The sequence below is a fragment of the Pleurodeles waltl genome, chromosome 4_1, assembly GCF_031143425.1.
Source record: "Pleurodeles waltl isolate 20211129_DDA chromosome 4_1, aPleWal1.hap1.20221129, whole genome shotgun sequence".
In the NCBI taxonomy this organism is placed as follows: Eukaryota; Metazoa; Chordata; class Amphibia; order Caudata; family Salamandridae; genus Pleurodeles; species Pleurodeles waltl.
In genome coordinates, this window is record NC_090442.1 from 708817557 (window position 1) to 708835332 (window position 17776).

Sequence of the window (17776 nt, forward strand, 5' to 3'; positions counted from 1 at the left end):
TCTTCAGCTTGTAACCAAGTTGGCAGCAAAGCTGTAGAGCGGGGGGTACACCAAAGCAGACAGTGAAAATTGCGAGGCTGCTGGCCAGGATTGGCCCTGAACTGCCCAGGCAAAGTGCATGGGCCGTGCAGGCCCCCCCTGTAGCCCCCTGCACCTGTTCTCTGCCTGCATTTTCATAGTGGTGCTACCACCATGAAACCGTTGGTGGAGAGGAGTGTCGTAATCCGCTGCCACCCTGTGCTCCTGGCGGATTTGGTGGTTCCCTGGCAGCCCGACCACCAGGGTTGTAATGTGGTAGTGGGACCGGCACATTGGCGGTGGTCGGACCGCAGTCTGCGAGTCTGGCGGTCGGGTGACTGCCAGACTCAGAATGGGGCCCTATGTCTTTTCCCATTATGAGGCAATTATTGCACCACTGCCAGTGTGATTATATTTTACTCTTGCACAAAGTGACAGCAAGCCTCTTTCAGGAAGTCCACCTGTATGTTCTACTTGCAAAATCTGTGCTCCCAAACACAGCAATGTTTTAACTTTGTTAAACAAGGCTTATGTCTGTATGTATTTATAGAGTGTAAGCCTAGGTAGACAGAAAAGAGCACCAACAGCGGGTAGAAGAAATACTCTGAAAGGAGGAAGAGCTTTGGGATAAGATGCTCATTACATTTTTTAATTCTAGAGACAAATATAACAAAGATGTGACAGCCCTTGAATCTACATCTCTAATGTAATAAACCAAAAGGACCAAAAAGAATGGTCATTGGGAGTGTGCGGCACTCAGAAATACAATTGTATTTTCCTTATTCAGACTTGTTCTTAAGGTGGTGGCTAGGAGCGACAATGAGAGCTCATGTATTTAAGGAAGTGTGACCCACTTGGATTAACACAGTTTAAGTCAGTTAATGTTGCAGTTGAAGTGAGATTATTAAATCTATTGGATACTTCCAGTCTAGCTCCTGTAAGGGCTTGTATATCACCATTTTTACATCACAACATCTCATGTGTTGTCAGAAAGTGCACATTCATTCCTGGGGTACCTTGCTGCTGAAAAATAGATATTTATTGTTACCTAACTCATTGATGCACAATTTATTAACCTTGGAAGGATAAAAGCCTGAGTGGAAGCAGCAGGATTCAAACGTGTGTAGGAGGTCAAACACAGGTCCCTGGAGAGGATATACCTACTAATCCTATCTGTTTGAGATCCTTAACATAACTACAAACATACAAATCGCTGTGGAGACTTGAACATGACTGTAATAACACACTATCACTGAGGGCACTTGAACGTGACTATAAACACATACTAACTTTGTGAGTAGCGTGGTGACACTCTATCATTCACCATCCCTTTTTAGGATCTGGATACCCTTATAATCACACACTATCTCTGTACTGATCTGGGCATCCCTATAATTGCATGTTATCCTTGTGGAGACTTGAACTTGAGTATTATCACACAGTATCTCTAAAAGGCCTTCAAAATTCCTATCATAAAAGACTCTCAGTCTCAGTCTCTACAGGCTATTGAATTCGGTCTTCATCATGACTGTAATTCTGCCTGTCATTATATATAAAGTAATCTTAACTATCTAGTATTGTGCTTGTGTTTAACTGTGTTTACTGCTTTTACTGTTAAACTGAATCTGAATGTGAACTTGATTGCTGCACTGAAAACCACGGCACAATATAGTTGTACACATCAAATGCTGCTACTATGAGAGCTTTAGTTGATCTCTCTTACTGCTGGCACTATTCCACTTTATCCTTGCAGGCACACTTGTTTTTTAAGGTTGGCGGGGAGTTGCTAGTTGTTTGGCAATCAAATTAATTCATTCTAATCAACACTTACAAAAAGAGGAGTGCCATTTTTCCTCCTTCCCTCGTGACGCATAGAGGCACTATTTTGGGTAAGCGCTCTAGTGGTTAGGCTTGTCAGGCTCCTTTTCTCTCCCTAAAAGGGAAACCATGTGGTGGATATGTCCCCTGCATGCCAAATGTGCACCAAAGGCAAGCCTGCTGGTGCCTCTCCGTTATTGGTTGAGGTCAGCCATGCTGCCCAATTCTCCACTTGCCAGGTCAGTAAATATTCTAGAGTGGCTCTTTGCCTTGATTATCAACTCCTGCTGCCCTCAGAAGGTACTCTCTCTACTTTTTCAGACTAAGAACATCTACCCCCTCCTTCTGCTTCTGTGGGCTCATCATTTATAGGCCTCCTGACTGCCTTATATGACAGTATTGCACAATAATCTCTTCAAACGCTAATTTGACCATCCTTGCCTCAGCCGTCCAGCGTATTCAAACTTTGGCTGGTTTGAATCTTACCCACTCATAGAGCTGGTCATATGCTGGCTCTGACTTTCTCTAATGTACCCAGCTTGCGGGTTAAATACTGAGAGCATTTGGCCAGCTCTGATCACTTTAGTATCCTGTTAATGTTTCAGGGATCCTCTCCTTGTATTAGAAATGCCCCTCCACCTCGCAGATGAAAAGGAAATGGCAGAATATGTTGTAAGTTTCTTTTTCCCAATCCGACAGCTCATCCCAACCACCTTGAGATAGATGACCCCGATATTTCTGTGTGACAAATGGATCACTAACTCTCTAGACCTTCTAGTCCCCTTGAAAAAACATTTGGCAGAAAGATCTATCCCTTTTGACCCTTGTTTTTTCCCACCCTAAGGGCTGGGAAAAGAATGTGCAATAAATTAGAGGTAAATTCGAGTAAATCATATGATTCCAACGCTAAGATCCTCTATAACGCGGCGCTTAATACCTTCCGCAAGAAAGCGCGCAATGTTATGAAAGAGTACTTTGAACACCATATTGAGACAGCTGCTAATTCTTCTAGGGAAATCTTTCATTTTCCATAAAGTGGCCAAAACTGTAATCATCCTTTCAGCCAAAATTTGGAAAAAACTCTGTCTTCCTTGACGAGAAGATTCAGAATCTTTATTCCACCTTTCCCAATGCACCTAATGGGGATTTAGCTTCCAGTCTGGTTTGTGTGGAGAATGCTCCCCACAGCGCAATCCCATACCCCAAGCCGTCTTTTTCCAAATTTGCTCCTATACCTGAACAAATCTCCCTCAATGAGCTAAAAAAAAGTGTCAGGCTCCCCTGATGATGCCTGCCCCCAACACATTTTCAGACTCATGGCACGTAGTTTCTGCAGTTCCTTAAAAAGCTGAATGCAGACTCTGGTGTCTGAGTAATTATAGATGTCCCATTCCATCCTGCTGAACATATTCACTCACGTAAGCGTTGTCATATGTCAACAACACTCGCCTGTTTTTTCCCTTTCAATAAAATTTGGAGGCAGCCTTTAATAACTTCAAAGAGTGCCTTAAAGAGTTGTGATCTGGATAGAGACAAATTGCTTGAAACTCAATTCCGATAAAACTGAAGTTTTGGTTTTCAGTCAAAACCAACTGCCACCATTACCCTCTGGTGGCCTGCTGAACTTAATCCTCCCCTCTCAACACCGACTCCTTCTGCCATAAAACTTAGGATAATATTTGATTCTACACTCTCCACCACTCAAATCAAACAAATTTCGTTGGTCTGCTTCATAAAAATGAAAACCTTAAAGAAGTTTCTTCATTTGGTCCCTGCGGAGACCCGCAAAATGTTAGTCCATTTGGTGGTAACTTCTCGTCTGGACTACTCTACCAGTCTTTACCCAGTCCTTCCTGCGAATATGATACGTGGACTACAGATAAACCAGAACGCAGAGGCCAGACTTATCAGGAGAGTCCCTTGTTGCAAATATATCTCTCCCTCTCTGGGAAAACTACACAGGCTTCTAGTGGCACAGCGGATTAAATTAAAAGTGTTGATGCTGGCCCTCACAGCTGTCCGCGGAGATGCCCCTTGTTACCTGATAAATAGATTGACCCCCATATAACTCAAGAAAGAGCACTTAGGTCTAAAAAAACACTGCTTGCTACAGATTTCAAAATATTTGAAGACATGCCACAGAGGAAGCTTCTTTAATGTTCTTACAGCTACATTATGGAACAGCTTACTATCTAATCTATGATGGTGTGAATCATTGACCACTTTCAAAAGAAAACTCAAAACCTGACTGTTTGAACTGTTTATATCTCGGTTAGCTTTTTGTTGTCTGCTCTGAGCGCTGGGATGCTACTGTTTGAAGCAGCTGTGTGCCTTATCAAATGTTGATTGTTGATTGATTGACGATAAAAGACTATCTCTACATTAACTGGAATTTTGGCAGTCATCACACAGTTTCTGTACAGGTCTCTAATACCCATCTCTATTGTGATGTGGGCATTTCCATAATCCAATCAGTGAGAACATGGGTATCACTATAATCATACATCATCTCTATAAGGACCTGGATACATCTATAATCACACACTGTCTCTGTTTGTGACCTGGGCATTCCTATAGTTACACACTATCTCTGTGGGGACTTGAACTTAACTATAATATCACACTATTTTTGCAGGGACTTGAACTATAAAAACACTATCTCTGTGAGTACATCGGTAAGATTCTAATAATACATCTTCTCTATAAGGACTTAGATATCCCTATAATCACACATTATCTGTGTGGGACCTGGGCAACCCTATAAACACACACTCTCTCTGTAGGGACCTTGGCATCCCTATAATCTCACCCTATCTCTGTGAGGACTTGAACATCACTATAATCACACACTGTCTCGGTGGGGACTTGAATATATGTATAATCTCACACTTTCTCTGTGGGTACCTGGGGAACACGATAATCATGTATCATCTCTATACATACCTGGATACCACTATAAACACACACTATCCGTGCTTTGGACCTGGGCACCCCTACAGTCACACACCATCTCTGTGGGGACTCGAACATCACTTTACTCACTCACTATCTCTCTGGGGATTTGAACATCACTAAAATCACACACACTCTTTGCTGGGACTTAATATATCTATAATCACACACTAATTTTGTAGGGCCTTGAATACAACTGTAATCACACACTACCTCTGAAGAGACTTGAACATGACTATAAACACTGCCTCTGTGAGTATCTGGGTAACATTCAAATCTTACATCAACTCTATAAGAACTTGGATACCTCTAGAATCTCACACTATCTCTGTTTTGGGACTGGGCAACCTTATAGTCACGCACTATCTCTCTGGGGACTTGAAATCTATAATCACACACTATCTGTGTGGGGACTTGAACATAACTATAATCACACACTATCTCTGTAGGGACTTGAATATAACTGCAATCACACACTACCTCTGAAGAGAATTGCTCATGACTACAAACACGCACTGCCTCTGTGAGTACCTGAGTAACATTCTAATCTAACATCATCTCTATAAGGAATTAAACTATAATCACACAATATCTCTGTTTTGGGACTGGACAACCTTATAGTCACCCACTATCTCCGTGGGGACTTGAACATAACTATAATCACACATTATCTCTGTGGGGCCTTGAACATCACTATATTCACACACCATCTCTGTGGGGGCTTGAACATAACTGTAATCAAACACCACCTCTGCAGAGACTTGAACATGACTATAAACACTCACTATCTCTGTGAGAACCTGGTTAACATTCTAATAATACATCATCCCTATACTCACTTGGATACCTCTATCATGACACACTGGCCCTCATTCTGACCTTGGCGGGCGGCGGTGGTGCCGGTCCGACCGCAGCTTTACCGCCGCGGTCGGAATCCCCATTGGAGCACCGCCGGCCTGTCGGCGGTGCTCCCGCGGTCCTCCGCCCTGGCGGTCAAAGACCGCCAGGGTCAGAATGACCACCATAGTCCCTCACAAGGATGGTAACGAGAGAGAGAGAGAAAAAAGCTTCTGTGCTGTACCTGTTGTGCATATGGAGTGAATGAATCTTACATTGCTGCTGCCGGTGCATACCTGCTTTATGTCAAGGAAATCTTCCCTGTTGCTGCCTTGCATCATGGTGTATTAAAGTGGCCATACTCACTATGAGATCCACATGCAGGTACAGCACTACCTATAATGTTGGTAAGAGACTAATGAAACTTGACTATGCTCACAGAATGAGGGCCGAAGAGGAGAAGAGTATGTATGCTTAAGACACACAATATTTTTTTCAGATGTCCAGCGGCAAAACAGCAGCTCATAATTCCCTTCCATTCGTTCTGTGGTGCTGCTTACTGTGAGATGCCGAGTGACTAAATGTTTTTAAAGCACAAGTAATCAGACCTGTAATAATCTTTTCTACATCCATTCTGTTAAACATTTGAATATTGGATGAGACATCATCCTTTTGAAAATGAATGGACTATAAAAGTAACTCAAAGTAGCAATGACAGTCAATAAATAAGGCTACTTCGACGTGAAGTAAAGAGATCCAGTGCACCTCTCATTGAAGACCAGGTACTGGGGCTGAGGCTGCACCTCGTGAGGTTGCTTTAGACTGAGAGGAACGAGGTCACACTTTGGGATGTGCATTAGTTCCGCAGAAGCCTTATACAGAGTGTCATACTATTGTTTCTTAAATTACCTGTTTTATATGACAGATGTGTTTTAAAAGTTGACAAATTTTGATTACAACAGAAGTTTGATTACACATTTCATAATATATTGTTATGAAGACCTTCATTTTCAGATAAATTCTAGCGAGAAAAGTAGAACAATACTGCTGTGAATCTTGGCATACAATGGCTGAACCTGTGTATTTTATGCCATAATTGCATATGGCTGTGTGAGGCATATAATGACTGCACCAGGGTAGGTTGTAATTTGCCCTGGGATATAATGTAGTAAGTACCACAGTAATTGTTTTTACTGTACTGTTTGATTAATTGTATTGTTTTTCAGATAATGTTTATTATTGTTGTTGAAACAACTATTAACAAATGGATTTGCAACCTCCTGAGGTGCAAACTCTGCCCCCAAAGCCTTGTCTTCAATGATACGTGCATTAATATTCATTATGGGGTTTTTAACATCAATGGTGTCAATTTGTGCGTTGGTAGTTGAAAGTTACACAATGTCATTTCCGCAACCCCAGGCATTTTAATGAACTGACGCTCATGGAGGGGAGCTATTCAACAAGGCATTTTGCAGTACTTAAAAGAGTACTCATGTAGTAATCCTTAATGTACTTTCACATGCCTTTGTGAATTTTCTCCAAAACATATAAAATGGGAATATTCGAATGCTATGAGAACAAATAAATGGTGATCATCTCTATCATTAACCACGTTTTTAAGAAATTCGGCTGGTTAGAAGAACAAGAACTTAATATAGGAATTAAGTAAAACTAACTTGTGAAATGGGGTAAGACAGTGACAGTGTATATAAATGGACGTCAAGTATGAGATTTCAAAGCTATGGCCCCAAGGCTCTGTGGTCCAGTCTAAAACTAAGAAAAACAACCTAAGATTATGATGAATTACTGTTGATTTTAAAGGGAATCATTCCAAATTTTTTAATAGAACAGAAAACAATTGGTGAAATTACGGAAAGTGAAAGTGGCAACAGAATGGGAAATTCTAATAACAACCAGACATGCTTTTATTTACTTCCTGTGAGACACAGTGATTAAACTAGTGTGTAGTGATTAACAACAAGGAAATCGTTTTTTCAAAGCCATGCTTTTGTCTTTTTTCCGGATTTGTAAAGAAGAGATGGTTTCTGGCATCCTATTCAGGGTATTAGGGTTATTCTTGATATTAACATCAGAATCAAAGCGGGGCACTATCGTTACTGCCTGAAGTTAAAAAGAGGAGGCTAGTTACTACAAGTAACATCATAAGGTTGGCTGTTAAAGATTTACGATTTACATGTTTCTGTTTCCTTAATTGTCAGAATGCAGGGCAGTCTTGGGTTTTCGGTTTTTGTGTAAAGACATGCTCACGGGTTGTGGGCTCTGAGGTATGTGTGCACACACACTCAGACACTTCAGTATTACAGGCCTGATAGGCCTGATAGGTCTGCTTTCCGCATTTCATTGACAGAGCGCTAGTTCAGAATAGTTCAGCTTCAAAATTCCTGAGCCAGTTAAGGCAAATAGTATTATGAGGGCCTTAAGAAAACATGCTAGTCTGTGCAGGCAGTGACTGGGGCAAATATTTGTAACTGAAACCTCACAAAGAATATCCTCCTGGGTGTTGCTACGTGATGTCTTGTTCACTGAGAATGAAGCGGGGGAGGATTGGGGGGCCGGGGAAAGGAACTGAAATAAGTATCTGCATTGAAATAAGACACCGAGGAAGCTTTTGTTCAAATCAGGGGTCTTGACCAGAGTGGCTGATGTTCAGGATAATCGCCGATACATAAATGGGCTCCATTTCGATTCAATTAGTGTGTCTAAACTTAAATGTATTGAAGTTCTGTCCTCTATAAGCCAACACATCTCCTTGGGATGTTTTACTGATGACTGCGAGCCTTAGTTCCTTCACTGCTACTTGTGTGACTTATTTGGGGATTATTTCAAGCTAGAGCCTTTGCAGTGCTCGTATAATTATAAGACTATCAGCTTGTGTTTTTTTTGTCTCCACTTGTTATGAATCGTCCTTTCCCTCACAGATCAGTTTTTTTAACCTTAATTCTAATTCTACTGTATTGTATTCTGGTTCCTTTTTTACTGTGACGCTTTATTTGTTGAGTTTCTCTTCGTTACCCTGGTGAGTCTGGTTCGCACTATTTAAAACTGCAATTAAATGCATTAATAACAAATGAAATTTATAGTATAAATACTTGTTTTGCCGATGTTCTGAAAAACCTGGCCTGAATCCAGCCATCATTGATCTTTGTTGGACACACCGGCCTTATACCAGTATATTGTAGAAAAATAAGAACTCTGACAACGAAATCTCTGTCATGTAAATATGACCTTCCTTTGCCTCTCCAGAAACTGGAGACTAAGAAACGAAAAGTATCCTTCCAGGCATCAGGTATGATATATGGAGGGACCATCCACAATCTCATTATATTCCAGACAAATCTGATCTGGCGCACCACAGCCAAGCAAAATAAAATAAAAAAAAACATATGGCACATGCTCCAAATGTATTCTAGTCCCACCATGTGCTCACATATGCATCTAGTGCATTGTGTCATTCTGTTGGGATCTACCTCAAGAATCTAGATAAAAGGTATGTCAGTGACAATGATGAAAATAAAGTCACAAATTCACAAGGACTCCACAATAGTGATTTGAATGCTGAAAGAGGATTTCAGTAATCACTAAACCAAGCCAATTGAGTCAGTTAGCTTCTAAGTTCAGTTCCAGTCGAAGAATGAGGTGGAATGCATGTAAGTTGTTTTCTGATGAGCAGTTAATCCCATTCACCTTAAAACAACAACATGTGCCGAGAACTTGATACAAACCCACAAGGCGTGCAACATACACATTGCTGTTTTACAATGCTGGGCTAATGTAATATTTATTGTTCTTGTTGAAAAGTGGAATCACCACGTAAATGTAGGTCTCTTCATCACAAATGGCCTGACAGTGGGGTTGAGTACTCAAGGAAAACCTCAGGCTGCAAATGACCCCTTCATAGAGAACACCACTCCATCAGTTCATAATCTCAACCTTATTGTATTTACTTGTAACCTTGTGTGATGTAGCATTCACCAGTGCTAGTAGTTCTACTTTCAACACTTACTAATAGCCGATCAGAGGTGATGTAACTGTGGCTAGTACATGTTTTATTTGATAGGAACCGCCACTGGCACTGCAGCTAATACTGGTAGTAGTGGTTGTACTTAGGTAATTTTATCCTCAGCAGGAAGCCTGCAGGCTCACACTTCCCTTTTATAGAAGAGGGCATTGCTGGCGTTAGTTACCAATTACTTGAATGGTATATATGGTTTCTTTAACACCATGAACACCCTGGTTTCCTGAGGCTACTAATCATCCGTTCCGCAATACACATAAAACATATACAGTATAAGGATGAGCAGGATAAATACCTTTTAATAGTTCTGAGCTTATTGTTCATTAGTCTAGAAAAAACATTCCATCTCTTTTGTTACAGAATGCCACGTTCCAGAGCAAATCCAGCATACACAGCCTTTCCCACATGAAATGTTCCCAAGCAGGGAGGGAACATCACTGCGATATAAATGTCAAGCGGGCTACAAACGGAAAGCAGGGACGTCTAATCTTATTGTGTGCAAAGCAGATGCAGGTGAAGGCACAGCACGTTGGACAAGGCCAGAGGTAGAGTGCATCAGTAAGTACTGGCACTGGATGTTTTTTGTCATGCTTCTTAGATCCTTTGTTTTTCTATTTAAGATCAGTCTGTCTACCTTCCATTTTTCTATGTGCTGGCAGTCAGTTTTCGAATCAATTCAATACTTATAGATTAACAATTGTAAAATCGTGCTATTTATCCAACAAAAGAAATTCCATTATGTCCCTCTTATTTTACCACTAGCACTGTGGGGTCTGGATTTTCTAATTGAGTGTAGGGCCAGTAGTTTAAGGGCCTTGTTATTAGCAGCTGACCTATATGGTCCAGAGGTCTCCAACGAGTAGCTCGTGAAATACTGGTAGCTCTCGAGCTACCCATAAGTAGCTCAACTGTGTGTAGCCCAGTCTACAAAAACTGAAAAGTTTATATTTTAAAACAAACATGTCTGATGTGGTCAGTATTACCATGCTAATAATATACATAACTCTGGATGATTTTCACCACTCTAAGTAGCTTTTGATACGAAAGAGGTTGGACACCCCTCCTAGATCAACTGCTTATGTCATTCAAAGACTAAACCTTTAAGACCAGCCGAGACACAGGTTTACATCTTGTAAACAGACTTCCACCAAGTGAATTTGCCTTTATTCCTGGCCCACCTGTCAGTGTAGAGAGAGTTAAGCCACAAGGCTGAAGTAAGAGTCATCACCACTACCTTCAGGGGATTTGGCTGCTGGTGTATACTTTTTCTAAGCTTCACACATACTGCAATTGCAGGTAAAGAGACACTGAGAGGATATGATTTTCTCTCAGTTTGCTAACTTTTTTTCAAGAAACCACCTATGCTTAGGAGAAAAATGTGTGCACAATGCCTGTAAAAGTAGCAATAAGGAAATTAGCAGTAACCAAAGTTCCTCCTTTGCAACTCACAAAAATCATGTGTCTGTGGTGAAATTACCACTGTCTTAGCATGGTGAAGCTAAAACAGTATTAAATGGACAAGTTATTTACCTTCCGGAACGCTTTGTTTGGTACAGACTGTATCTAGCTGCAGATTCCTTTAACCTTAGAATATTCCCCAGGTGCCAGACTGGATCCGGAATGTTTTTGGTGTAGTCCTCAAGCGTGACGGTAGGTGGTGTCATTAGTCTTTGCATATGACATCGTCTGTGCTGAAAGTGATTTGCGCAGTCCACATTTCATGACTATTTTCCTTGCCGGAAGTACTGAGCCATACTGAGACAGTGTGACTAGTGTGCCAAATAGAGGTCCTGAAAGACCTCTTGAAGATTAAAATTACAGTTTGCAGAACAGGGAGGCTGGGCGGCTCGTTAAGGAATCTGCGGCTAGATAGTCTCTACCACAAAAAGCATCACCGAAGGTGAGTAACTTGCTCATCTGCTAGAGACTTCTAGCTGCAGATACCTTACCTTAGAATAGTTCCAGCAATCTTTCCTCGAAGTGGGTCTGCGAACTGTTTTACACTGAGAAGTCCTGGAGGACCAAACAAGCGGAATGTCCATCACGCCGGACCTGACTTTCCAGGCTGTAATGCTTGGCAAATGTGTGCAACGATACCCACTTAGCTGCCTGACAGATCTCTGGGACGGGACTCTGCATGCTAGGGCAGTGGTCACAGCTTTGGCCTCCTGTTGGATAATCTGAAGCACCTGTTTGTCCAATGTTATCCCCTGCCACTGTGGGAGGTGGTGCCGCATCCTGCTACCAACTGGTTGCCCATGATGTTGTGAGGGCTTATTAAAGAGCTTAACTTCTTTGCATCTCTGCCATCAACAGTAGCTTGGGAGAATATAGCTCAGGCCTCTGAGGAGACCATAGTCAGCACTTGCATAACTGCATCCCCTATAGTATGGCAATAGCAGTCCAATAAGCACTTAGTGTTCCCTGACCGAAGTGCAATACTGGTGGAAGAATAAATCTTCTTCCCAAAAGTGTGCAGGCTCTTGGATCCCTAACTGATGGCATGGTAGATAACATGCCAAGGTTGATTTTAGAGGCCAAGGCCTGGACCACCTGGCTTTCAGGGGTGGGGTGCTGAAAGAGGAAGGCTGGGAGCGGAGTGATAGTCCTGTGCACAGGAGCATCTGTGCAGGGCTTGGTCCAGGCCTGAGCATGACATCAGCGGGTGTTTCATTGAAAGGGAGTAGTGTTCTGAGGAGGATAGCCCAGGTTGAAGCACCTCTGCCAAGACGATGGTCTTGGCCTCCACCGTGGGCAGCATCAGGTCTAGGACCACAACTGCTTTTTAGATCACTATTGCAAAAGAGGCCCCTTCCTCCATAGTCACCACAAGAGAAAACAGGAGATCACTGTCTGGTGAGGTATCCAGACGGCTGGCATCAGGCAGGTCCTCATACCAGTTATTGTCAGTCATGGACTCCCCTAGGTGGTCAGAATTACCATAGGGACCCTCCGATCCCCTCCATTCGTATCCTTAGGGGTCCCTTCAGGAAAGTAGGGCTCCATCTCCATTTCAGGCCATGTGGGTCTGGTCAGTGTTGGAGTTGTGGCCGTGTGACGCTTGTCTGGCTCTGTAGCATAATTGTGATTCAAGATGGGTTTGGCGCTGCCAGCACTGGGAATGGTGCCACTGAAACGTCCATTGGCAAACATTGCAAAGTTGCAGCAAATCCAGGGCCACTAACAGATCCTGAAGGCCTGACTGGCGCCGATGGCAAACATGCTGGCGGAAATTTAGTTGGCGTACCTTTCGAACCCATAGGGACCGAAGTAGCTCCATAGTTGTCCAACCCCCCAAAAATTAGACTCATGGCCTCGTAAAATTTTCAAAGTTGGATGAGGGTCGCTGAGGCTCAGAAAAACTCAGAGAATCCTAGAGCAGACCAAAACACAGGAAAGGGCTTCATAGAGACGACCTGGGAGCAGGTCCTGGACATGTGGCATCATTCCCACTCCATATCTGATGAATGGGACCGGTGCAGGAAAGTCAAAGACTGCTTCAACTTCTTGGACTCTTTGCAATGGGACTTATCTGTAAAAGTCTGGAATCGCGATGATGACCGGCAAGAGCGACTCAGAAAGTGGTCCTGGGACTTCCCTCATGACCAGGACCTGAAGCAGTGTGGAGTCATGTGTTGAGCGTCCAGAAGCTTCATGGCTGTGCCACAGATGGCCTTCAGGTCCATAGTCATGCATTCCGAGCATGCCTTGTAGCCATGCTGTGGCTCCAGGCACAAGAGGGAGACCAAGAAGTGGGAATCCATCACAGACATGTGTCTGTTACAGGCACCACAAGGTTTAAAACCAGTAGATTTCTTGGGAGACATACCCAAAAAGAAGTACAGAAAAATGCACACTGGTTATCAAAGTTGTCAGGAAGATCGAAAAAGTCAGTAAGAAAGCTACTGAGAGAAGCTTGATCCAGATCTGTGTGGATGGCACACAAAAGAAGGAACTGAGGTCAGTGTGCTGGGGTAGCTCCTATATAGGCATTGTGCACATCACTTCTAAACAACACCACTGACCGGCACACAAGGGGACTGCTCAGAAAGGTTTTGGGATCTAGCCTGACGTCTGGGAAATATTCGAAGGTAAGGAATCTGCAACTTGAAGTCTCTATCCGATATTAACATTTAAGATTATGCAAACAGTATACATTTAATGCTTGTGCAGTAACCAAGTAAAGTACTTTTTATGTGCTTTGTATTTTACTATCATGTTAATGAGTGACTAAAATAATAATGATTTTGTGTATTGTAATGGAATGTAATTCAGAAGTTGATTTATTTGGTGCTAACATCCAAGGTCATTAGAGCTGTCGAAGTCATAGGGCTTCAGTTAAATGTTTTGACCATGTGCTATAAAGTTCTCTATTATAGAATATGTTCCAAGTACTAAAATGACAAGGGTGCATGTTGCAATTACAGTTCAAAACCCAGAATAGAGGAGGTAGTCCTAGGTTATGCTTTCTGGTTTGAACTGGACTTTGACCTTAGTTTGAACTAGTGAGGTCTCTATGGGTCAAAAAGAAAAAGGAACCTTTAAAGACTTGCTCATATAATAAATGTGAGTTTGGATCTGAACCTATGACTTACCAGGGGTGCCTATCCCTAACTGAGAGGAGTGGTTAATTCTCCTATAAAGTTCTAGCTTCGTAAAATAGAGCGGATAGATCGGAAGTATGGGTGAGATGCTTACACTGGACTAGTGCTGAAAGAACACATAGAAGTCTGCAACCAGTACTTGCCTCATTTAGCTTGAATTAATGCTGCATCCTGAGCCACTGACTTGGCAGGACGTCTCAGGAGAGAGATACTGACTTTTGTATGAAAAGTGAAAAATCTGGAATGAGATTCCTTAGAAGGGCATACCCGTATGCCAGCAGTTCTCCAGGTCTTCTTATATAATATGTGTACTGTGTATTTGTGCTAGTGTTAGTGTAGAGACCATAATTTCTTGCCACTTCAACCCCCTATGAGTGCGGTCAAAATGGAAGTCTTCCTGGAAACAGAACATTAAATCTACCCTGTGCATATCTATGATAATGGGAACGAATATGATGACACACTGAACGAGAAGTATAAAGGGAGGGCCAACATTATCAAAAGAGGCATTGCACACAAAGGCATTCACCAATATCTCCCTCTCCTATGCCAGACGATACATGTGTGCTTTCCTATCCAGTACTCAGACTATTGAATCTTTGAAGAATATGAGCTAAAGGTAGCAGGTCAGTGCCAATGTGAATTAATTAGTATTTTTGTAACATTACCGTATTTGAGAGTTATATACACGGAGGGGGATTCATTGATAGAACTGTGCTGTGATAGTCCTTGCACTTCAACATTGGCAATGTTGTCACTCTTCCTCTCTTGTATTGTGATTTGTTGTGGTTTTCTTTTAGTTCAGTGTGACAGTTCAAAGCTGGTCTCCTGATTCCACCATCATCTTCCATTGACACACAGTACTGAAATCCATATCGTTGGGACATGTTTGCAACTCTTATTGACTAATTTTAAGTGACCGAACTGCTTTGAGTAGTGCCTTAGACATGGACCTTACTCTTTCTTGCTCTTTCATTCTTTGTCCATATGGAGTGTTTATGCATGTATGTATGTGGTCTTTGTGTAGCATGAACAAAATGCAATAGTTTATTAGTGTTATCTTAGATTCCCCGTGGCAGAGACCGCTTTCTGGTTTATATTTACGTGTTGCCCATATGTAGTAACTGTGCATGGTAGGGGTACTTCGTGGACTACACTTGACATGCCCCTTACATGTGTGGCTTTATTGTTACATTGTTTTGCAAGAGTATTGGCTGAACAAGTGCTTCCTGGAATGCATTTCTTAAAGACTGGTTCTTTTTATTCCATTCACATATGGAGTGTCTGTGAGCAGTAGAAATGCTTCTGAATGTGCCTTTGGTAGCCCCCCCTTTTTAGAGTCGAGCGCACAAGCGCTCTGTCCCAGTTGTAATCTCTCTTTGGGCTTTTAATCACACCCATGTCATGCCTGTCACTTTCATTGGTTAGTGGGCTTGCCTTTTAGAATCTGCTTGCTTTCATTAATGAAACGCATGCATACGTCATGCCTTTTCCGGTGTTTATCCCTCCTCGAACGCACTGGCCACCTACTGAAAACATACAGGGTACCTTGATTTCAGCCTAATTTCTGCACTACTTTATCTTTTTATTTTCAAGGCTGTGCAATTGCGCTGGGTTTTACATAGCGCAATAGCACTTGTTTTGTTTTTTCTTTCAATTTATGTGGCAAGAAATGTCTGGTTTGGAGTTTACAGCGCTAATAGCTCTAACTCGAGCAAATGTGAGACCCGTTGCATTGCAAATGCTTGTTATGGTTTAGCTTGATATTGGAGCTGTCTCCAGAGAATTACGTGATTGTCACCCACAGAGGGGCTTTGGCTCTGCCCTGATGTTTGGGGGCAGGAGTACATGTTTTGACTGGGCAGAAATTGTTTGCTTCCACAATAAAGTCCTTTCCATCTACGCGGCTGTGATCAATTTGTTTATTAATCTGTCTGCCTGAGCTTAAACATTTAGAGTGAAATACATAATGGAATGGAACGGAACGCTATTATTTAAATAATTTACAGTGTTTTTCTCTGCAGAGGCACAGATGAGAGAAGGACAGTCATTAACCTACATGGATTTTTAGGGTTGGTTTGACAATGAAACTGGCACTTGACCTTATGTTATTAACAAAAACACTTTCAGAGTCCTACTGAGAAAGGAGCTTAGACTCCATCCACATGTTGGTCTCGATAAGTATAGGATCTGATTGGCCGAATGTGTGTGTCCATTAAAATGACTGCATGTATTGCACTTTTTGGCTTGTGGCAAAGTTTATATTTGATGGAGCAGGACTGAGTTTATTAAGGTGGCAACCCAATGATTGTGGCAATAGACCTAATGTGTGTATTATGAAATGTCATGATAAAGGCACTAGGTCTGAAGTATGTATTTTGAAAATATTTGTTAAAGTTGATAGGCTTTTAAATGTGGATTGTTATTACTTTATATTAAAGTTTACGGATAGGTATTTTGATACATGGAATATCACAGATTACAGTAGTAGGTAAGGGAAGAGTTGTGATGCTGGCAACCCACTCTGACAAACCCTTGGGGGCTGTCACTGTGATGATTCTTGTTGGGTCCTGTTGAGAGGGGTTGTATATTGTTTTGCTTTACTAGCTGTATGTTTCTACATATTTATCATTGCAGAACTGTATGCATGATTGTTGCCATTTTACGTGCACTTGATTAGGCCAGTGTAGGGTAAAATGTGAAGGCACTGTTAAAGGATAAAGGCTTCATCAGTTCATTGGAAAAAGCAGCTGATTTCATAGGTTTGATATCTTTATTACGAAATGTTATGACAAAGCGAGCATGCCTGACTTACTTATGGTGAAAAGCATGCATTAAAGAATAATTGCCTTTTAAGGCTGGATTGCTATAAGACTGTGTTAAGTCCTGTAGGCAGGTACTTTGTTACCTGGAATTTCACAAATGACTTTAGTAGACAAGGGTTTTGGTGTTTGTTATCTACCTGAACAAACTGCGGGGATAGAAGATATGCGCTACAAAAATCCTTAATATGTTGCTTTGCCAACTGTAATTTTGTATACATTTGTACTTCTATAACTGGATGCCATATAGGTGGGCTTGCGGAAAGTTTACACTCAGTACACTGGGCTTAAGATGGTTATGGTAACAAGCCAAAGACAAAGGCTAAATAGCTGATTTTTTTTATTATAGAAAGTTACTATAAAGGCAGTGGGTCTGGCATATTGCTTGTGAAAAGCCTATGTTAATTAAGGGTGGCTTGTTATTTCTCTGAATTAAAGCCTACAGATAGTGTTCTGTTACATGAAATCTAGTAGACTACTTAAATCAGCAAGGATTTTGGTCTTGCTTACCACCTCTGACAAACCATGAGCAAATAACATTTGCACCGTGAGAATCCTTGGTAAGCGCTATAAAAGACAATACTATTTGCCATATAGTTGCAATTTGATGCCTCATGGTTCCCTTGTGGGAAAGCTTATGCTCAGTACAATAGGCCTGAGATGGTTATGGTGAGAAGCGAATGGAACAG

General features: G+C 41.8%; 1 protein-coding gene across 2 annotated transcripts in view; it reads left to right on the forward strand.

Moving 5' to 3' along the window:
• IL15RA (interleukin 15 receptor subunit alpha) overlaps positions 1 to 17776 on the forward strand; it is a 413899-nt gene that overhangs the window by 151714 nt on the left and 244409 nt on the right. For both annotated transcript variants that reach the window (XM_069229273.1, XM_069229274.1), the window contains exon 2: positions 10022 to 10219. In XM_069229273.1, coding sequence (XP_069085374.1) covers positions 10022 to 10219 — 198 coding nt within the window. The remainder of the gene's footprint in view (positions 1 to 10021; positions 10220 to 17776) is intronic.